The 16767-nt window shown below is 37.6% G+C and overlaps 1 protein-coding gene across 1 annotated transcript; it reads left to right on the top strand.

Annotated features, from left to right (window-relative positions):
* Positions 1 to 1412: 1412 nt before the first annotated feature.
* Positions 1413 to 16380, top strand: per1a (period circadian clock 1a). Its single transcript, XM_073830236.1, has 20 exons — positions 1413 to 1545; positions 2955 to 3453; positions 4933 to 5156; positions 5244 to 5365; positions 5686 to 5887; positions 6959 to 7150; positions 7631 to 7709; positions 7802 to 7908; positions 8001 to 8154; positions 8238 to 8481; positions 9431 to 9539; positions 9648 to 9789; positions 10326 to 10444; positions 10527 to 10703; positions 10827 to 11144; positions 11228 to 12171; positions 12252 to 12441; positions 13359 to 13542; positions 13846 to 13996; positions 14618 to 16380. Exons 2-20 carry the CDS (start codon positions 3149 to 3151, stop codon positions 14819 to 14821), a joined length of 4167 nt encoding a protein of 1388 aa, XP_073686337.1. The 5' UTR covers positions 1413 to 1545; positions 2955 to 3148; the 3' UTR covers positions 14822 to 16380.
* The last annotated feature ends 387 nt before the right edge of the window (positions 16381 to 16767 follow it).

Consider the following 16767-nt stretch of genomic DNA (forward strand, 5'->3'; position numbering starts at 1 on the left):
GTTTTATTTGTATATTATGTGTATTTGTAACTAGCCTATCTTTGTTCTTATTTTTTAATAACAATTAAAGATTAAAAAATGACAAAGATTTTTTATCTTGGCCTACTTTGACCTAAACATTCGTTTTATTTTATATTTTGTTCCTTTGTAAAGCTTTGAAACAGGGGAAACAGTTTGGCTGTACTGCTCAGACAACTTGCAAAATAGTAAAACTAACATGACAAAGAATCGTGGTATTTCTGAAAAAAAGTGGTATATTTTTGCCATATCCCTTACCCCTAATTACGACATAAAAAGTTGTGACAGAAGTCCTACAAAGTAAAAAAAAAAAGGTTGAAATAAGACAGAGAGTATGACAGAAGTCAAAAGTATGTTTTAATATGTTTCTTTCAATATTTATCTCTGGCGCAATTACATAACCTGCAGAACAAGAAAATCCCCGCTTTTTTGATAAGGGATATGTCATCTGTTTATTATCATAAAATACAATCTTCAAGGTTATTTAAAAAAAAAAAAAACTTATCACTCGGTCAAGGTTTATGACCAGCTGACTCTATAATCCTGATGCCAGTATAAAAGTATGGCACCGCCCTACATTTTTAAAAGTTACGCCAAAACCTAAACAAGTCTGTCTAAACACTGGCCAAAAGTGAAATTAATCATTAAAAATAATAATTTACATAACATCCTGTCCTACACTTGCTGTGTTCAAAGCACTCAACGTTAAACACATCCTCCACAAATGTGTCCAGCTGTGAGCTGTGAGCTGTGATCTACTTACACGGTGTATCTGAGTAGCAAACGAAGGGAGCAGTAGTCATGAGACAGAGATTCTGCACAGTAATATCTGCCGTGGCCCTCACACGCCCTCATGTGTCAGCGACAGGTGGACGGAGTCTCTCAGTACGCACAAACACGAGGAACAACGCATATTCGACTTCTAGAGAGTGCGCTGAAGCGGTAACCACCAAAAAGACGTGCACCTACAAAAGGTAGCATTTTAACGTTTCCTGCGTATTTGCTCACAGAATCATAACATTACCTATTTGCCTTTCACAAAAAGTCAAATAAACGATAAGAAAAAGTCAGTGAATTAGTCTTATGCGCTAAAAGCAAAAAGCGTGCACGCGCTTCTACTGGAGTTAATACGGTTTGGAGAAGGGCAAATTAGGTCTCAATGTTCTTTCACGTCCACACAGTTCAGACGAAGGCTTTGCTACAACGTGACAGAGGAGCGCCGAGCATTCAAAGCCCTGCCCATGTGTCCAATAGCAGCGGGAGTTTCTCGTTGACAGGCGGGGTTTATTCCTTGTAGGCGTGGTAGCAGAAAGTTAGGAGCCAATGAGAGAGGGTTTCGAGAGTTGCTGGTTACACGTGAAATTTGTTCCCAAAGCAAGAATGATGGTGGTGTCCGTACACGGGTTAACATCAGACAAAACCGGAGTTACAGTACTGAAGACCAGTGTTGCACATGCGTCTATACGTATACCAGCTCTGAAAAGCAGCTTAAACTTCACTTCGCAGCAGCTAAAATACTTTTATGAGGTAAGAAAGCCTACATTTTGTTATAATATTTGATCCATCGCTATCATAATATTGCATCCTATGTATGAATGGCATTTGAGTCTGTATTTGTCAAAGGAAATTTGTTAAGCCGTTGAACTTTTAGCTCTTAGTCTTTTTCGTTTAGCCTTTTTTCGTAAAAAGCACTACTGATAAAATCTCTGGTAACATATTTGACAGTAATTTTTGGGAAGTGCTGTTGGGACGACCATTGTGTATAAGTTCATTTGTATGGTCCTTTAAAGGAATTATATTCCGGAAATATATTTTTGACAATACCTTAACTGTTTGTTTCAACATGTAATATGCATGAATGTATATCAAAATACATGTCATTGTCAATAATTGTGTGACGTCAGTAATTCCACAGGTCCACAGATAGAGGGCTCGCATTCATTTAGAACTCAATATGCACTGCCATTTAAATCTATTACAGTCACTAGGGCTGGACTAGGGAGCCTAGTGAACCATTTAACACAATACAAAGGATTTATAACTTTATATATTTATATATATATATATATATATATATATATATATATATATATATATATATATATATATGTATGTATGTGTATATATATATATGTATATGTATGTATATATATGTATGTATATATATATATATATATATATATATATATATATATAAAGTTATAAATCATTTGTATTGTGTTAAATGGTTCACTGCTAAAAGATTACTGCTAAATGCATGATGCACAGAAGTGCTTGAATTGAAATTTTTTGACAGTAATGTTTACATAATACCATGGCATTGGTAAAAAAAATGTGCCCTGAGCCTGATGTGCAGGCCTCTAGAGGGCATTGTTTTTGTTGTCCCTCCCATTATTATGAGTGTGAAAACAACTATATTTCATTTTTACTTGAAACATATTAAATTAAACAGTAAGGTTTCCCTTGTTCAATGCATAAAAGTATGGCAAAGACAAAAAGATGATTATTGTAAGAATGTGCAATTAGGTAGTTCAGTGTTTTCTTTGCTCTTATTATGGAAAGATGTGCTATTTTCTTTCTGGAATCTAATATTTATCTATATGCTAAATGTAGCATAAGACATTTTAAACTTTTACATTTAGGATACACAGTGTGGTCAAGAAAATGTTTAATGTTTTTTTAAATAATTATCTTATTCCCATCAAGGCTGCATTTGCTTGATCAAAATTACAGGAAAAAACTGTAATATTGTGAAATTTCTATATAATAAAATTCACTTGAATATATTATTGACCCTCCCACTTTAAAATTTGTTAAGCACATGGTTCTGAACATCAATCATAATTATTTTATGGACAATATGTGAAAGAATATTCAAATCTTTCTGCAATTCTGCAATTGTTGCTTATCCTGTTCTTATCATTATTTTCCACCAGATGGTTTGCAACTTTAACAACTTAAAGTAAGCAGATACATCCAGGACAAGCGGACGAAGAAAGGTTCTCAGTCGCACCATATTTTAGTGCAGCCGATATTTAGGATAACCAAGGAGTTCCCATGCCCTGCTCTGTCAGAAGCTCTCTTACAGATGCACACGACAGTGATATATATATAGTTATTCTGCTTCATTATGAGTAATGACAACTTCCAAACACCAGAGACATATGACACCCGTACAGGGAGGGGAACAGCACATAAGGATGAAGGGGAAACCCACAGAAATGCTTCTCCTGGAATGACTGACAGCCAGACAGTTTGTCCCGGGCTGGACATCTCGACAGCGCCCCAGACCACGCATTCAGATGACACCGATGCCCACTCCAGTGGGAATGACTCGGCCGAGAGGGAGAGCGATGGACACATGGGACGAGAAGCATCCACCTGCAGCTCTCACAACGGAAAGGGTTCAACCACAGAGACTACAGAAAGCAAGAGGTATGTGATTTTTAAACTGAAATCTGTTTAACATGACTTTTATTTGGTAGAAAGATGGTTAAAGATACATACAGTTGAAGTCAAACGTTTACATACACCTTGCAGAATCTGCAAAATGTTAATTATTTTACTGCTGTTTCCTTCAGGTCCCACAAATTCTTTGGTTTTTCAGCATTTTTGTGTGTTTGAACCCTTTCCAACAATGACTGTATGAGTATGAGATCCATCTTTCCACACTGAGGACAACTGAGGGACTCATATGCAACTATTACAGAAGGTTCAAATGCTCTGGAAAAATTATGGATTAAGAGCCGGGGGTGGGAAAAAAAAAGGTCCCCCCCCCCCCCAGCTCTTAATGCATCGTGTTTCCTTCTGGAGCATCAGTGAGCGTTTGATCCTTCTGTAATTCTTAAAATCATACAGTCATTGTTGGAAAGGGTTCAAATACACAAAATGCTGAAAAACCAACGAATCTGTGGGACCTGAAGGACAAAAAAAAACCACAACTGTGGATCATTCAGGTAACAACACAGTATTAAGAATCAAGTGTATGTAAACTTTTGAACGGGGTCATTTTTATAAATTCAACTATTATTTCTCTTGTCTCTTGTGGACTATATTTAAACATCTTAAATGGGAAATATCTTATTCAGGTCAATACTAAATAAACAACAACATGCATTTTGTTTTAACCCTTTAGCAAAGACACATTCAATTGATTTCTTTTTAGAATAAATGCTGTTTTTAAAACTTTCTATTTATCAAAGAATCCTGAAATAATATAATGATATAATGTTTCACAGTTTCTGAATTTGATAATAATTAAAAATGCTTCTTAAGCACCAATCAGCATATTAGAATGATTTCTAAAAGATCATGTGACCCTGAAAACAAGTAATGACTCGAATAATTCAGCTTTGGATCGCAGGAATAGATTTTAATGTTAAAATAGAAAAAAGTTATTGAAGTGTGATAAAAACATTTGAAAAATCTTGCCAAACTTTTGAACAGTGGGTGTACATACAGTATATGCAGATAAAATAGCTTAAATGCCACTGCGGAGTAATTTTGGATACAAATCTTAGCCAAATGTATGGGTGTAAACCTATTTAACTTCTCTTTAAAACGCTTTAGTCAGCAAATAGATTAAAAAACAGAGTGTGACAGAGGAGTTTTGACCTATAAATAGCTTACACATTCAGTTTAATAAACCATTTGCAGTAATTTTGTTTAGCTTGGAACATTTTGTTCCCGGAAAATCTTTTCTTTGTGAACTGGTTGAGGCGTTGTCATGATGATGCTTCACTTGGTGCAGATTAAGATTGCACATAATTGTACATGCAATAATTGGCAGTAACTGGTTCTTGCTCAAGCTCATTTTGAGACTATTGGCCAACAAATGTGACAGAAGTGATCAGAACTAGTATCATAGACATTTTAAAAATGGCTAATTTCACTAATTAAAATGTCTCCCCTCAGCTCAAACGGAAACAGTCCATCTCCTCCTAGCAGCTCGGTTTCATACAGTCTTTTGAGTGGCAGCTCGGAGGATCACTCGACGTCCCAAAAACACACCAGGAGAGAGCTCCTGAAGTCCCTGCGTGAACTAAAGATCCGCATGCCGACGGATTGGCGCAGGAAGGGCCGATCAAGCACCCTAGCCTCCTTGCAGTACGCCCTTAGCTGTGTTAAACAAGTCCGTGGTGAGTAGCAAACCTCAAGTTAAATTGCATTTCCCTGTACCAGCATGTGTGTGCAAATGAAAAAAAATGTTTTGTGTTCTTTTGTAGCCAATCAAGAGTACTATCACCAGTGGAGTGTGGAAGAGAGTCATGGGTGTTGTCTGGACTTGTCGTCGTTTACCATCGAAGAGCTAGACAATGTAACATCAGAGTACACGCTTCAAAACACGGTAAAACCAGTCATAAGGGTCTTTATTTTTTATTAAACAAGCTTTCCATTGATGTATGGTTTGTTAGGATATGACAATATTTGGCTGAGAAACAAATGTTTGAAAATCTGTAATCTGAGGGTGTCTAAAAAATCAAAATACTGAGAAAATCGCCTTTAAAGTTGTCCAAATGAAGTTCTTAGGAATGCATATTACTAATAAAAACTTAGCTTTTGATATATTTATGGTAGGAAATGTACAAAATACCAATACAATGTATTTGTGGCTATTTCAGGTTATGAGACTTCAGAAGAATCTAACGCATTAATTCTTTCTTATAGGACACATTCTCTGTGGCAGTGTCGTTCCTTTCTGGTAAAGTGGTGTACATCTCATCCCAGGCAGCCTCTCTGCTCCGCTGTAAACCTGAGAGGCTACAGGGAGCAGTTTTTTCGGAGCTGCTTGCACCTCAGGACGTCAGCACATTTTATAGCGGCACTGCTCCATGTCGTCTCCCGCCATGGTCCTCCTGCGCAGGCACTAGTATGTGGAAGTTTTTTGATTGTTTTGATTGTAAAACAGTTATAGTTTTATTTGCCATAGACAGTTGTAAAGCTGCCATGCACATGTCCTGAGCTGTGTATATTGGCACACTTAAGACATTTTGATGGGTGTGTATTTTTAACTAAGACTGTTTAGTTGTGCTATCTAACAATCAATATGTAGTAAATGTAAGTTAAAGTGTTACCTATGTAACCAGTTAAAACTTGAAGTGGCGATGAGGTCTTAAAATGTATGAAAAGAGTCTTAAAAAGGTCTTAATAAGGTATTAAATTTAACGCCATGATTTCTGTATATATCCTGGAGTAACAGCTCACTATAAGTTAGAAAGGACACTGTCTGTCTAGTTGCATTTTCAATTTCAACTTACTTGCCGACCCCTGTCTTAGTGTTTTATGGGTATAGTACTGAAATTTCATTGGTTGAAAGTATATTCTACTCTCCATATAGTGAACTTACAGTTAGGGTATCTCCTCCAACTTTAACATTTTTACCTTTATTGTAAAGGGTGTTTGTTCTTTGCATATTCACTACTTCTGCAGCAATATAGGACTATTTTGAGTATGCAAGCGTATTTCAGGGATGGACAAGATGAGGTTAAAAGTATATAAATTGTGAATTTTTTTTAGAATTCGTTTCGCTAGATAAAACCTTTATTCCTCAGCTGGGATCGTTTAGAGCCCTTTGAAGCTGCATTAAAAATGCTTTTTTAACCTTCAATCCATTGAGCACCAATGAAGTCCACTATATGGAGATAAACCCCGGAATGTTTTCCTCCAAAAACTTAATTTCTTTGCGACTGAAGAAAGAAAGACATAAACATCCTGGATGACATAGGGGTAAATTATCAGGAAATATTTTTTATTTATTTATTTTAAGATCTTTTTAAGCATTAATCATTTTAAACAGCAAGTTTTGGCTGGCTGTGCTTTTAGGGACAACTGAAAAATGATTGAATCTATAAGAAAGTTACAAAATTTAGTTTTTTTTTTAAAGGGTTTCCAAATGTACGCTGGAAAATTGAGTATTTATTAATGCCTCATTTGTGTACAGCCTCACAGGTGGACTGTGCCGAGGAAAAGTCGATGTTTTGTCGAATCAGCAGAGGTAGAGACACCGATGGAGAAGTGAAATATCACCCTTTCCGTCTCACGCCATATCAGCTGACCCTGAGAGACTCTGACACGTCTCAGCCTGAGCCCTGCTGCCTCCTTATCGCTGAGAGAGTTCACTCCGGCTACGAAGGTAAAACAAGACAGTGTCCATGTCAAATTCTCCACAATTCAAAATTTAGGGGTCAGTAGGATTTGTAATGTTTTCGACTAGTTTAAACATGTATAAATGGTGTTTTCACAAAAACATTTAACAGCCATGGTGAGCAAAAGATGTCTTACGAAAGCAAAAAAATATCCTACCAATCCCAAACTTTTGAATGATAGTTTACTAATTGTGTTATATATATATATAAAACGGTCTCACTGTTATGAAAGCATAATCTGAACACTTAATATGCACGTTGACAAGAAACTGGTCCTGTTTTACTGTTTCATCTAATAAGAATAGAATATAATTGCTTTAATGTGTAATCATTGAAAGTACCTTTGTAATTACTAGTCAAACGTGCATGAAATATCACCCTTATGTAAGTGTAATATTGAGACTTAATTAAGCACACTTAGTTATTTTCTGTTTCTTCTAACATGCTTCCGTATTTTTACATAACAGCACCTCGTATCCCAGCGGACAAGAGAATTTTTACAACAAGTCACACCCCGAACTGTCTGTTCCAGGAGATTGATGAAAGGTTCGCTTTTTTGCCTAGAGCTATCCTACACATTTACCGTCCTTATGTCTATTTTGAACAGTTGCATAAACCTTTTTTTCTCTCAATTGCAGGGCAGTGCCTTTATTAGGTTACTTGCCTCAGGACTTGGTTGGGAAGCCAGTGCTTCTTTACCTGCATCCAGAAGACAGACTTCTTATGGTGGCCATCCACAAAAAAAGTGAGTCCCTCATTCTGGATGCAAGCATAATTCAGTAGGGAATATTTGTACAGGAGAATTTATTGATCTAGTTTCCATCCTCTCTTCATCAGTTTTCCAGTTTGCTGGGCAACCGTTTGACCACTCGCCCCTGCGTATGCGAGCACGGAGTGGGGAGTACTTGACTCTTGACACCAGCTGGTCATCCTTCATCAACCCCTGGAGCAGGAAGGTGGCCTTCATAGTGGGACGCCACAAAGTTCGAACGTAAGTGACTTCATATAGCAAACATACAAGCATTCAAATATCCACATCTCGGCAAACACATAACAACGGCTCTCTTTCTGTAGGAGTCCACTGAATGAGGATGTGTTCACTGCCCTGGAGGGTGGGGATGTGAAGATCATGTCTCCAGATGTGCCACAGCTGAATGAGCTCATCCACAGGTTCCTGGTGCAACCTGTTCATGCCGGCAGCTCGCAGGGGTACGGCAGTCTGGGCAGCAGTGGCTCACATGAGCACCAGCAAAGCGCTGCTTCCTCCTCTGAGAGTAACGGACATGCTTCTGAGGACCAAATCAAACCTAGAAAACCAGTAAGGAAGTTTTCTATATTTTCAGTCCAGAAACATACACAAACTTGCAATGTCAACCTTTATTTTCTCGTTTATTTCTAAACATAAATTCTTTACTTCAAAAAAAATTTAAAATTTAAATTATGGGATTAAAGTAATTTTTTTAAGAAAAAGGGAGAAATATTTTGAGAATACAGTCATAATTACGAGAATAAAGTAAAAATATTTTGAGAATAAAGTCGAAATTACTAGAATAAAGACTAAATGTTTTGAGAATAAAGTTGAAAATTATGAGAATAAAGTCTAAATGTTTTAAGAATGTTTTCAAAATGTTTCGAGAAGTCAAATTGATAAAAAAGGTCGAAATTACAAGAATAAAGTTGAAATTTCGAGATTAAAATTTAAATGTTTTGAGAATAAAGTCTAAATGTTTTAAGAATAAAGTGGAATTTCTGAGAATAAAGTTGATATTTCGAGATTAAAATTTGAATGTTTTGAGAATAAAGTCAAAATGTTTTGAGAATAAAGTCAAAATGTTTTGAGAATAAAGTCGAAATTACGAGAATAAAGTCGAAATGTTTTGAGAATAAATTTGAAATTACGAGAATAAAGTCGAAATGTTTTGAGAATAAAGTCAAAATTACGAGAATAAAGTCGAAATTACAAGAATAAAGTTTAAATGTTTTAAGAATAAAGTCGAAATTACGAGAATAAAGTTTAAATGTTTTGAGAATAAAGTCAAAATGTTTTAAGAATAAAGTCGAAATTACGAGAATAAAGTTTAAATGTTTTGAGAATAAAGTTGAAATTATGAGGATAAAGTCAAAATGTTTTGAGAATAAAGTTGAAATTACGAGAATAAAGTTGAAAAGTTTTAAGAATAAAGTCGAAATGTTCTCTATTTTCAGTCCAGAAACATACACTAACTTGCAATGTGTTAACTTTTATTTTCTCATTAACCTCTTCCTAGATGACGTTTGAGCAGATTTGTCAAGACATGCACATGGTGAAGGCCAGCGGGCAGCAGATCTTCATTGATTCCCGAAACCGGCCACCAGCTCTCAAACAGAGTAGCTTAGGTAAACATTGTTAATATGTCAATTGTAATGATCTGAGTTTATCTATTTAGCCTGTGGTCTCAGGCTTATTAGCATGTTTTAAATGACATGATTGTTGTTATGTATTAGAAGCACTGGCAAATGTAGCAGACACAGCGGAGGTCTCTGCTAGAGAACGTCTGGCAAATTTAGCGCTTTCCAGTCCACCCAGAAAGGAGCTGCCCACCACATACTCATACCAGCAGATCAACTGTCTGGATAGCATCATACGGTAAGTGTCTTGTCTATGTGTCTGCAATGTAAATTAATGTCCCAGTCACATTTTCTTGGTTGAATAAACATTACTTACACTATCAGAACATTACCAATGTAATCAATAGTCTGTTTTATGAAGTATGAATCACATCAAGTTATTATTTCTAAGCATTTTACATTCATCTCAAAATAAAAACTCAAGGCCATAACAAATGAAACAATATACTTTATTTGTGAACTTATGTTCTGCTATTCTTTGTAATAGTTAACTTTGAACTACTATTGCATTTTTCAGATCATTAGTTATCAAAGCTCAGTCAATATTGGTCACTACAACGGAATTTTAGTGCCATGTAAAAAAAAAAAAAAAAGAGATTAAAGTTGTAATATTTTGAGAATAATTTTGAAAATAAAAATGAGTGATTTATACATTTTTACACTTTTTTCTCTTACATATTTTTAGGAGGCACTGCCTCCTTTGCCTCCTCTGGGGAATTGCCCCTTGTTGTATTTAATGTATGTGTATTTAATATGTGTTCTCATATCTTTCAGATATCTGGAGAGCTTTAATGTCCCTGGCACAGTGAAGAGGAAGTGTGGCTCATCTTCCTGTACAACCTCTTCTACCTCTGATGATGATAAACAAAGGGAAGTTTCTGGAGCAACCAAAGGTCAGTAAGATGCACAGTATCAGCAGATAACTGTATGTTCTGTGTGCAAATATATAGTATTGAAGTTCACTCTTTCGTTTAGACATAGCAGAGAATCTTATGGTCACCGAGGAATCAAAGGTTGTCCCTGCAGCACCAGCGCACCCCCTAACCCCTCTGGCTCTGCACTGCAAGGCAGAAAGCGTTGTCTCTGCCACTTCCCAGTGCAGTTTCAGCAGCACCATTGTTCACGTTGGAGACAAGAAGCCACCTGAATCAGGTATGAACACTTTTTCCAGGATAATCTGGTTATTGACCTATGTACATGGTTTGTCTTATACTCCATTAAACAAGAGACTTTGTAAACTCAAAGTGAGTAATCTCCTGTTTGATCTACATCCAGACATTGTCACAATGGAGGAGGCGCCAACCACCCCAACACCTTCCACATCAGCCCCACCTACTTCCGTTGCCTTTCCCATGGCGATGAACCCCCAGCAGGCCACGTCCACCACTGCTGCTGTTCCTGAGAAAGAAAAGGAGAAGGAGAGAAGAGGTGCAGGTACTCCGGGGAAGGGCCTCACAAAAGCAGTGTTATCTGCACATACCCAGCAAGAAGAGCAAGCCTTCCTCAACCGTTTTAAAGACATCAGCCATCTGCGCATGGTCCAACCTAGTGAGCCACCACAGCGCAGACATACATCAACACCTGGGACAAAAGGTAACAGCATTGTATACATAGGTCGTTTTTGTCTGTGTGACTTCTTTTACCGTCGCCTTTAACATTTGGCTTGTGCCGTCTAGGAGTGAACAGCTCCCAGAACTATCCTTCTGTGGGTAACAGCAGCAGTCGTCGACATGGTAGAGGTGGGAAAAGACGGAAACACCAAGTCGACGTCAACACACCAGACAGTCCCTCCGCCCCTGGATCTAGCCCCTACGAAGGATCCAATCCTGCACCACTAAGACCCAACCTCCCCTCAGTCCAGCAATCTTCCACTTCTTGGCCACCATCTGTGGCATCCCAAACAAGCGGTACTCCCATGATGACTTCGATTCCCCCAGGCTATATGCCCATGTTCCCCATTTCATCACCTTTCTCGATGCCCCAGATGGGAGCAGATCCGTCCTTGCAAGCAGGAGTCCCTAGATTCCCCATGCAAGGCTTTCCTCCAGTGATGCCACCAGTCATGACCTTCATGATGCCTAACTATATGTTTCCACAACTTGGTAATCAAGGACCACAGTTGAACCCAGCCAACCTGCAGCTTGGTGGGCAACTACCTGCCCAAATGAACTTGGGCCAGTTCCCTTCCTCTATTGTTGGTTTACCGTCGTTCAATCCTACAATGGGACAGTTCAACCCATTGGGCTCCCAATTGAATCCTGCCATGCCTACAATGATTCCCCAGCAATTCTATAACCCAAATCCCATGTACACTTTCCCAAACTCTCCATCAATGCCAGCAGGAAATACCAATGCTACGCCTCATGGACAGTCTCGCTCCAGCACACCCCAGTCCACCGGGCATCAAGTTGGCGAGAGGGAAGGGGCCGGATCTCCTCTGTTTCAATCCCGATGCTCCTCCCCACTCAATCTTTTACAACTTGAAGAATTGCAAAGCAACAGAACGGACACTATGCAACAGACTCCACCCCCAGGTAGTGGAGGAACACAAGGGGGCGGGTCTGTAGTCCAGACTTCCAGCAATCGCAGCAACACCAAAGAAGGGAAACTCAATGACAATGTAAGTATAAAGAACCTTTTAAAACTCATTTATTTTCCATTACCTTGCTTCTTGGCTAACTTTGAGTTCACTTCCTTCAGTCTGAAGTCAACGAGTCCAACCAGGATGCAATGTCTACCTCCAGTGACATGCTGGACCTATTGTTGCAAGAGGACTCCCGCTCAGGAACTGGTTCTGCTGCCTCAGGCTCTGGGTCAACTGGGTCAGGGTCATTTGGATCTGGATCTGGATCTGGCTCGAATGGGTGTAGCACATCTGGAAGTGGCACTAGTGAGTAATTTCCTCATGTATGCTTTATTCTTAAAGGGATAGTGCACTCAAAAATGAAAATTTACCCATGATTCACTGAGCCTCAAGCCATCCTAGGTCATCCTGAGTTATATTAAAAATGTCCTGTGTTTTTTCTTGGCTGTTGAGATTTTGAAGTGCATCCATCCATCATATAAAAAAGTACTCAACACGGCTCCATGGTGTGAATAAAGGCGTTTGTAAAAGAAAAATATCCATATATAAAACTTTAAAAACCACAATCTCTAGCTTTCAGGACGCATATAGGACGTAAGCATAGTTTAAGCTCCGGTGAAAATATTTTCTTTTGTTTACAGCAAAGAAAAACCAGTCCTTTTGGCTTATAGCGAAATCCTCCAACATTTTTGTTTAAAAATTCTTTATTTTTCTAATTTGTTACTGTATTTTGTTTTGCACTCTTCACCGTGCTTCCGCATTCGCCTACGTCATCCGCTGGAATGTCACTTTCTAGTGTACACATGTACAACAGCTGGCAGAAGCTAGAGATTATGGTTCATAAAGTTTTAAATATGAATATTTTTACACTAATTCATCGATTCACTTCAAAAGGCCTTTACTGACCCCTAGGACTTTTATAAGGGATTGAAACACTTTATTGGACTTCAAAATCTGAACTACTATTCACTGCCATTATAAAGCTAGGAAGAGCCAAGACATATTTAATATAATTCTAATGGTATTCGTCCGAAAGAGAAAGTACTTGAGGCTTGAGGGTGAGTAAATCATAGGGCAATTTTAATTTTTGAGTAAACCGTCCCTTTAAAGTCACTCATACTCTTCCTTATATCATTATAAAACTGGAACATAAATTAAGAAATTCTATACAATTGTATTAGTTGCTTTTTTTCATGCATTTTTTCTTTTCTTTTTGATCTCAGGAAGCAGCAATACTAGCAAGTATTTTGGAAGCATCGACTCATCAGAGAATGATCACAATCATAAACCAGCATCTAAAGATCTGGGAGGGGAACAGTTCATAAAGTTTGTCCTGCAGGACCCCATCTGGCTCCTCATGGCGAACACAGATGAAAAAGTCATGATGACATACCAGATTCCCGTCAAGTAAGGCCATTTTACCAAATTGCTTTGCAGCTATTTTACATTCTTGCATTCAATTTACAAATAGCAAAAACCTTGTCCAAAGGCTTTGATTAGTTGATTTTGGTGTATTTTATTGAGGTGAAACTAATTCTGAGTTAATTAATAACTAATTATGAGTCATAAGTGAATAATTGCAATGTGATGGTGGGAATAAAACTAAATCATACATAAATTTTATGTAACTAATACAAGTACACTTAAGTGTAGCACAAACTTTGCCAGATGAGTACATTCATTAATATTTATATGTGTGTGTTTGTACAGAGACAGAGAATCAGTACTGAAAGAAGACAGAGATGCCCTAAAAGCTATGCAGAAGCATCAACCTCACTTCACTGAAGAGCAGAAGAAAGAGTTATCTCAGGTTCACCCTTGGTTTCAAACCGGCTGCCTACCAAAGGCCATCAATATCACAGTAAGTAGCTCTTAACAAAAAAGACATGTCACTGCTTTCTAGTTCTGCCAACATTCAGTTACAGACAAATTGGAAACAGTTGAAGTCAAAAGTTTACATACACCTTGCAGAATCTACAAAATGTTCATTATTTTACCAAAATAAGAGGGATCATACAAAATGCATGTTATTTTTTTGTTTAGTACTTACCTGGATAAGATATTTCACATAAAGGACATTTACATAAAGGCCACAAAGAGAAAATAATACGTTACCTTTTTTAGTGATCGTTGTTCACGAGTCCCTTGTTTGTTCTGAACAGTTAAACTGCATGCTGTTCTTCAGAAAAATCATTCAGGTTGCACAAATTCTTTGGTTTTTCAGCATTTTTGTGTATTTTAACCCTTTACAATAATGACTGTATGATTTTGAGATTTTTCTGAATAACAGCGGGAAGTTTAATTGTTCAGGACAAACAATGGACTCACGAACAACTAAACAAGTATTCACTAAACAACTGAACACTATTGATAAAGTTCAATCTACTTAAAAATGACTATTTTACTAAATTTTTTGTCGTTTAGAGTATTGCTACCTTACGTATCTTTCCTGCAAGTTCTAAGAGATTTCTTTTCTTCACAGTCTTGCACAGGATGTGAATCTCCCCCAGACTCCTCAATCCCTACTCCACTCGATTTGGACTTTCATGAGCTGGATCTCAGCATGGTTTTGAGAGAAGAGGCCAAACAACAAGAAAAACTTACCAGTCCTGAAACAGCCTTTCCTTTGAGCCCACCTTCATCTGATAATGAACAAAGAGACAATCAAGTCAGAACAAGCACGTAGAAAAGGGCCATGAAGGAGGTGGAAGTGAATCATCAGTAAAGGTGAAGTGGGACGGCAGACAGCTGGACGCCGGTTGGTTTTGTTCCTGCCTCGAACTCTTAGGACCAATTTGAATTTGGACCAAGTTGAAAGGGTGGAAGATTTATAATCAGTATCAGTGGCTTTGAAATTATGAACCATTTGTAGCTTCACAGCCAGGGCCCTGATAAAAGAAAGAAGGGAACAAAAATCTTCCTTTAATTTTCGTAGCTCAAAGGAGCATGTGTTGAATGTCAACCTATTGCACTTGGTGGATGTTGTAGTGGTTGTTGTTGCACTATGTTCTGCTTCCAGGTTATTCACGAGTCTGCGTGGCATTATCTATCCTATGACGTGCACTTTTTCATAACTATTCGTGACACCGTGTGACTTTTTCCTATTAAAGGTTTATAGAATTCCGGACAAATGGAAACGGAATTTACTTTCACATAATCCAGTCTGTGTCAGTTCTCGAACCATTCCACGTGGTTCCCGCAAATTGTGGATGGGAAAAATAGGTTCCAGTCTGACCCTTAAAGGAAATGGGAAATGTTGACGTCTTTGACAATCTCATTGAGCAACCTATTAACATTGGTTTTCAGTCGGTTGATTTTTTCGGTCTGCCACCAGAACACAAAGTATTTTGTGGACGAGGCCAAAAACATTTCCTGGACAAATTGCCAAAACATCGCAAGTCGTTGACTGATTGTTCATATCTGTGTATTTTTGTATTACTGTGCAAGTAACTAACCTCAGTACTCCTGGGGGCAAGTTACCTTCAAATGCCTGTTTTATTTTGTGGTTTTGAATTGCTGCCTTACATATGCAAAATGCAATGACATTCAAAATTAAGACTGCATGCACATTCATGTTGCACTTATGTTGAGTATGTTTCGGTTGGCATTACAAGCCCCTTTTTTTACAAGTAGTGTTGAAACATTTATTTATTTATTTGTCTATATTCAAACTAGATATGGCTTAAATAAAGAATGTTTAATATGTATTTTGATGTGCGCACTTTTGAATCACTGCGCACATTTTGAGCTTTTGATACTATTAAGTCCATGAAATGGAAAAAATTGTCTGTCAGAGAATTTTGCTCTGTGGTGACAGTTAATTTGCCCTTATTTTCAAGAGCGACACAATTATATCTTAAAAGTCTCCCAAAAGAGCTTGATGTTCCTTTTGTTTCATTGTATTTTCCATTGAAATGCAAGGATACTATTTTTTTTAGCATCTAGTGTCTTGTTTAAACTGCATTATTCACAAACCCAGTTTAGGGTTTAAAAAACAAGACAACTATTTCCCTTTCCTGTTGTCCTCAGACTTTTTTGCGAGGGTTTTTCAAAAGCTTTTCTGTGAAAGCAGACAGGCCCAATCGGTTTACATGCAGTACTATTCTGTTTTGCTTCTGTTGAATGTGCAGGAATTGTAAATTGATTTTGTATATTTGCAAGACCTTGATTCAGTCATTTTTACATAAACATGCTTGTAAAATTTATTTTTTTGCTTTGAACCTAAATAAATATGTTTTTATTAAACTGATTTGGCAATCTGAGTTTCTTAAGGGATTAGTTCACTTCCGGACACTCATCCAAGATGTTCATGTCTTTCTTTCTTCAGTTAAAAAAAATAATAATGTTTTTAAGGAAAACATTCCAGGATTTTTCTCCATAGTGGACTTTGATGGAGATTAACTGGTTGAAGGTCCAAATTGCAGTTTTAATGCAGCTTCTACACAATGCCAAGTTCAACCGAAGAATGAAGGTCTTATCTAGCCAAACGTTTGGCCATTCTCTAAAAACAAAAAGATAAGACCCTTATTCCTCGGCTGGAATCGTGTAGAGCCCTTTGAAGTCGCAATTTGGACCTTCAACCTGTTTGCCACCACATTGAAGTCCACTATAAAAGGTTTGCACGTACATCAC

The sequence above is a fragment of the Garra rufa genome, chromosome 23 (genome assembly GCF_049309525.1).
Source record: "Garra rufa chromosome 23, GarRuf1.0, whole genome shotgun sequence".
Taxonomy (NCBI): domain Eukaryota; kingdom Metazoa; phylum Chordata; class Actinopteri; order Cypriniformes; family Cyprinidae; genus Garra; species Garra rufa.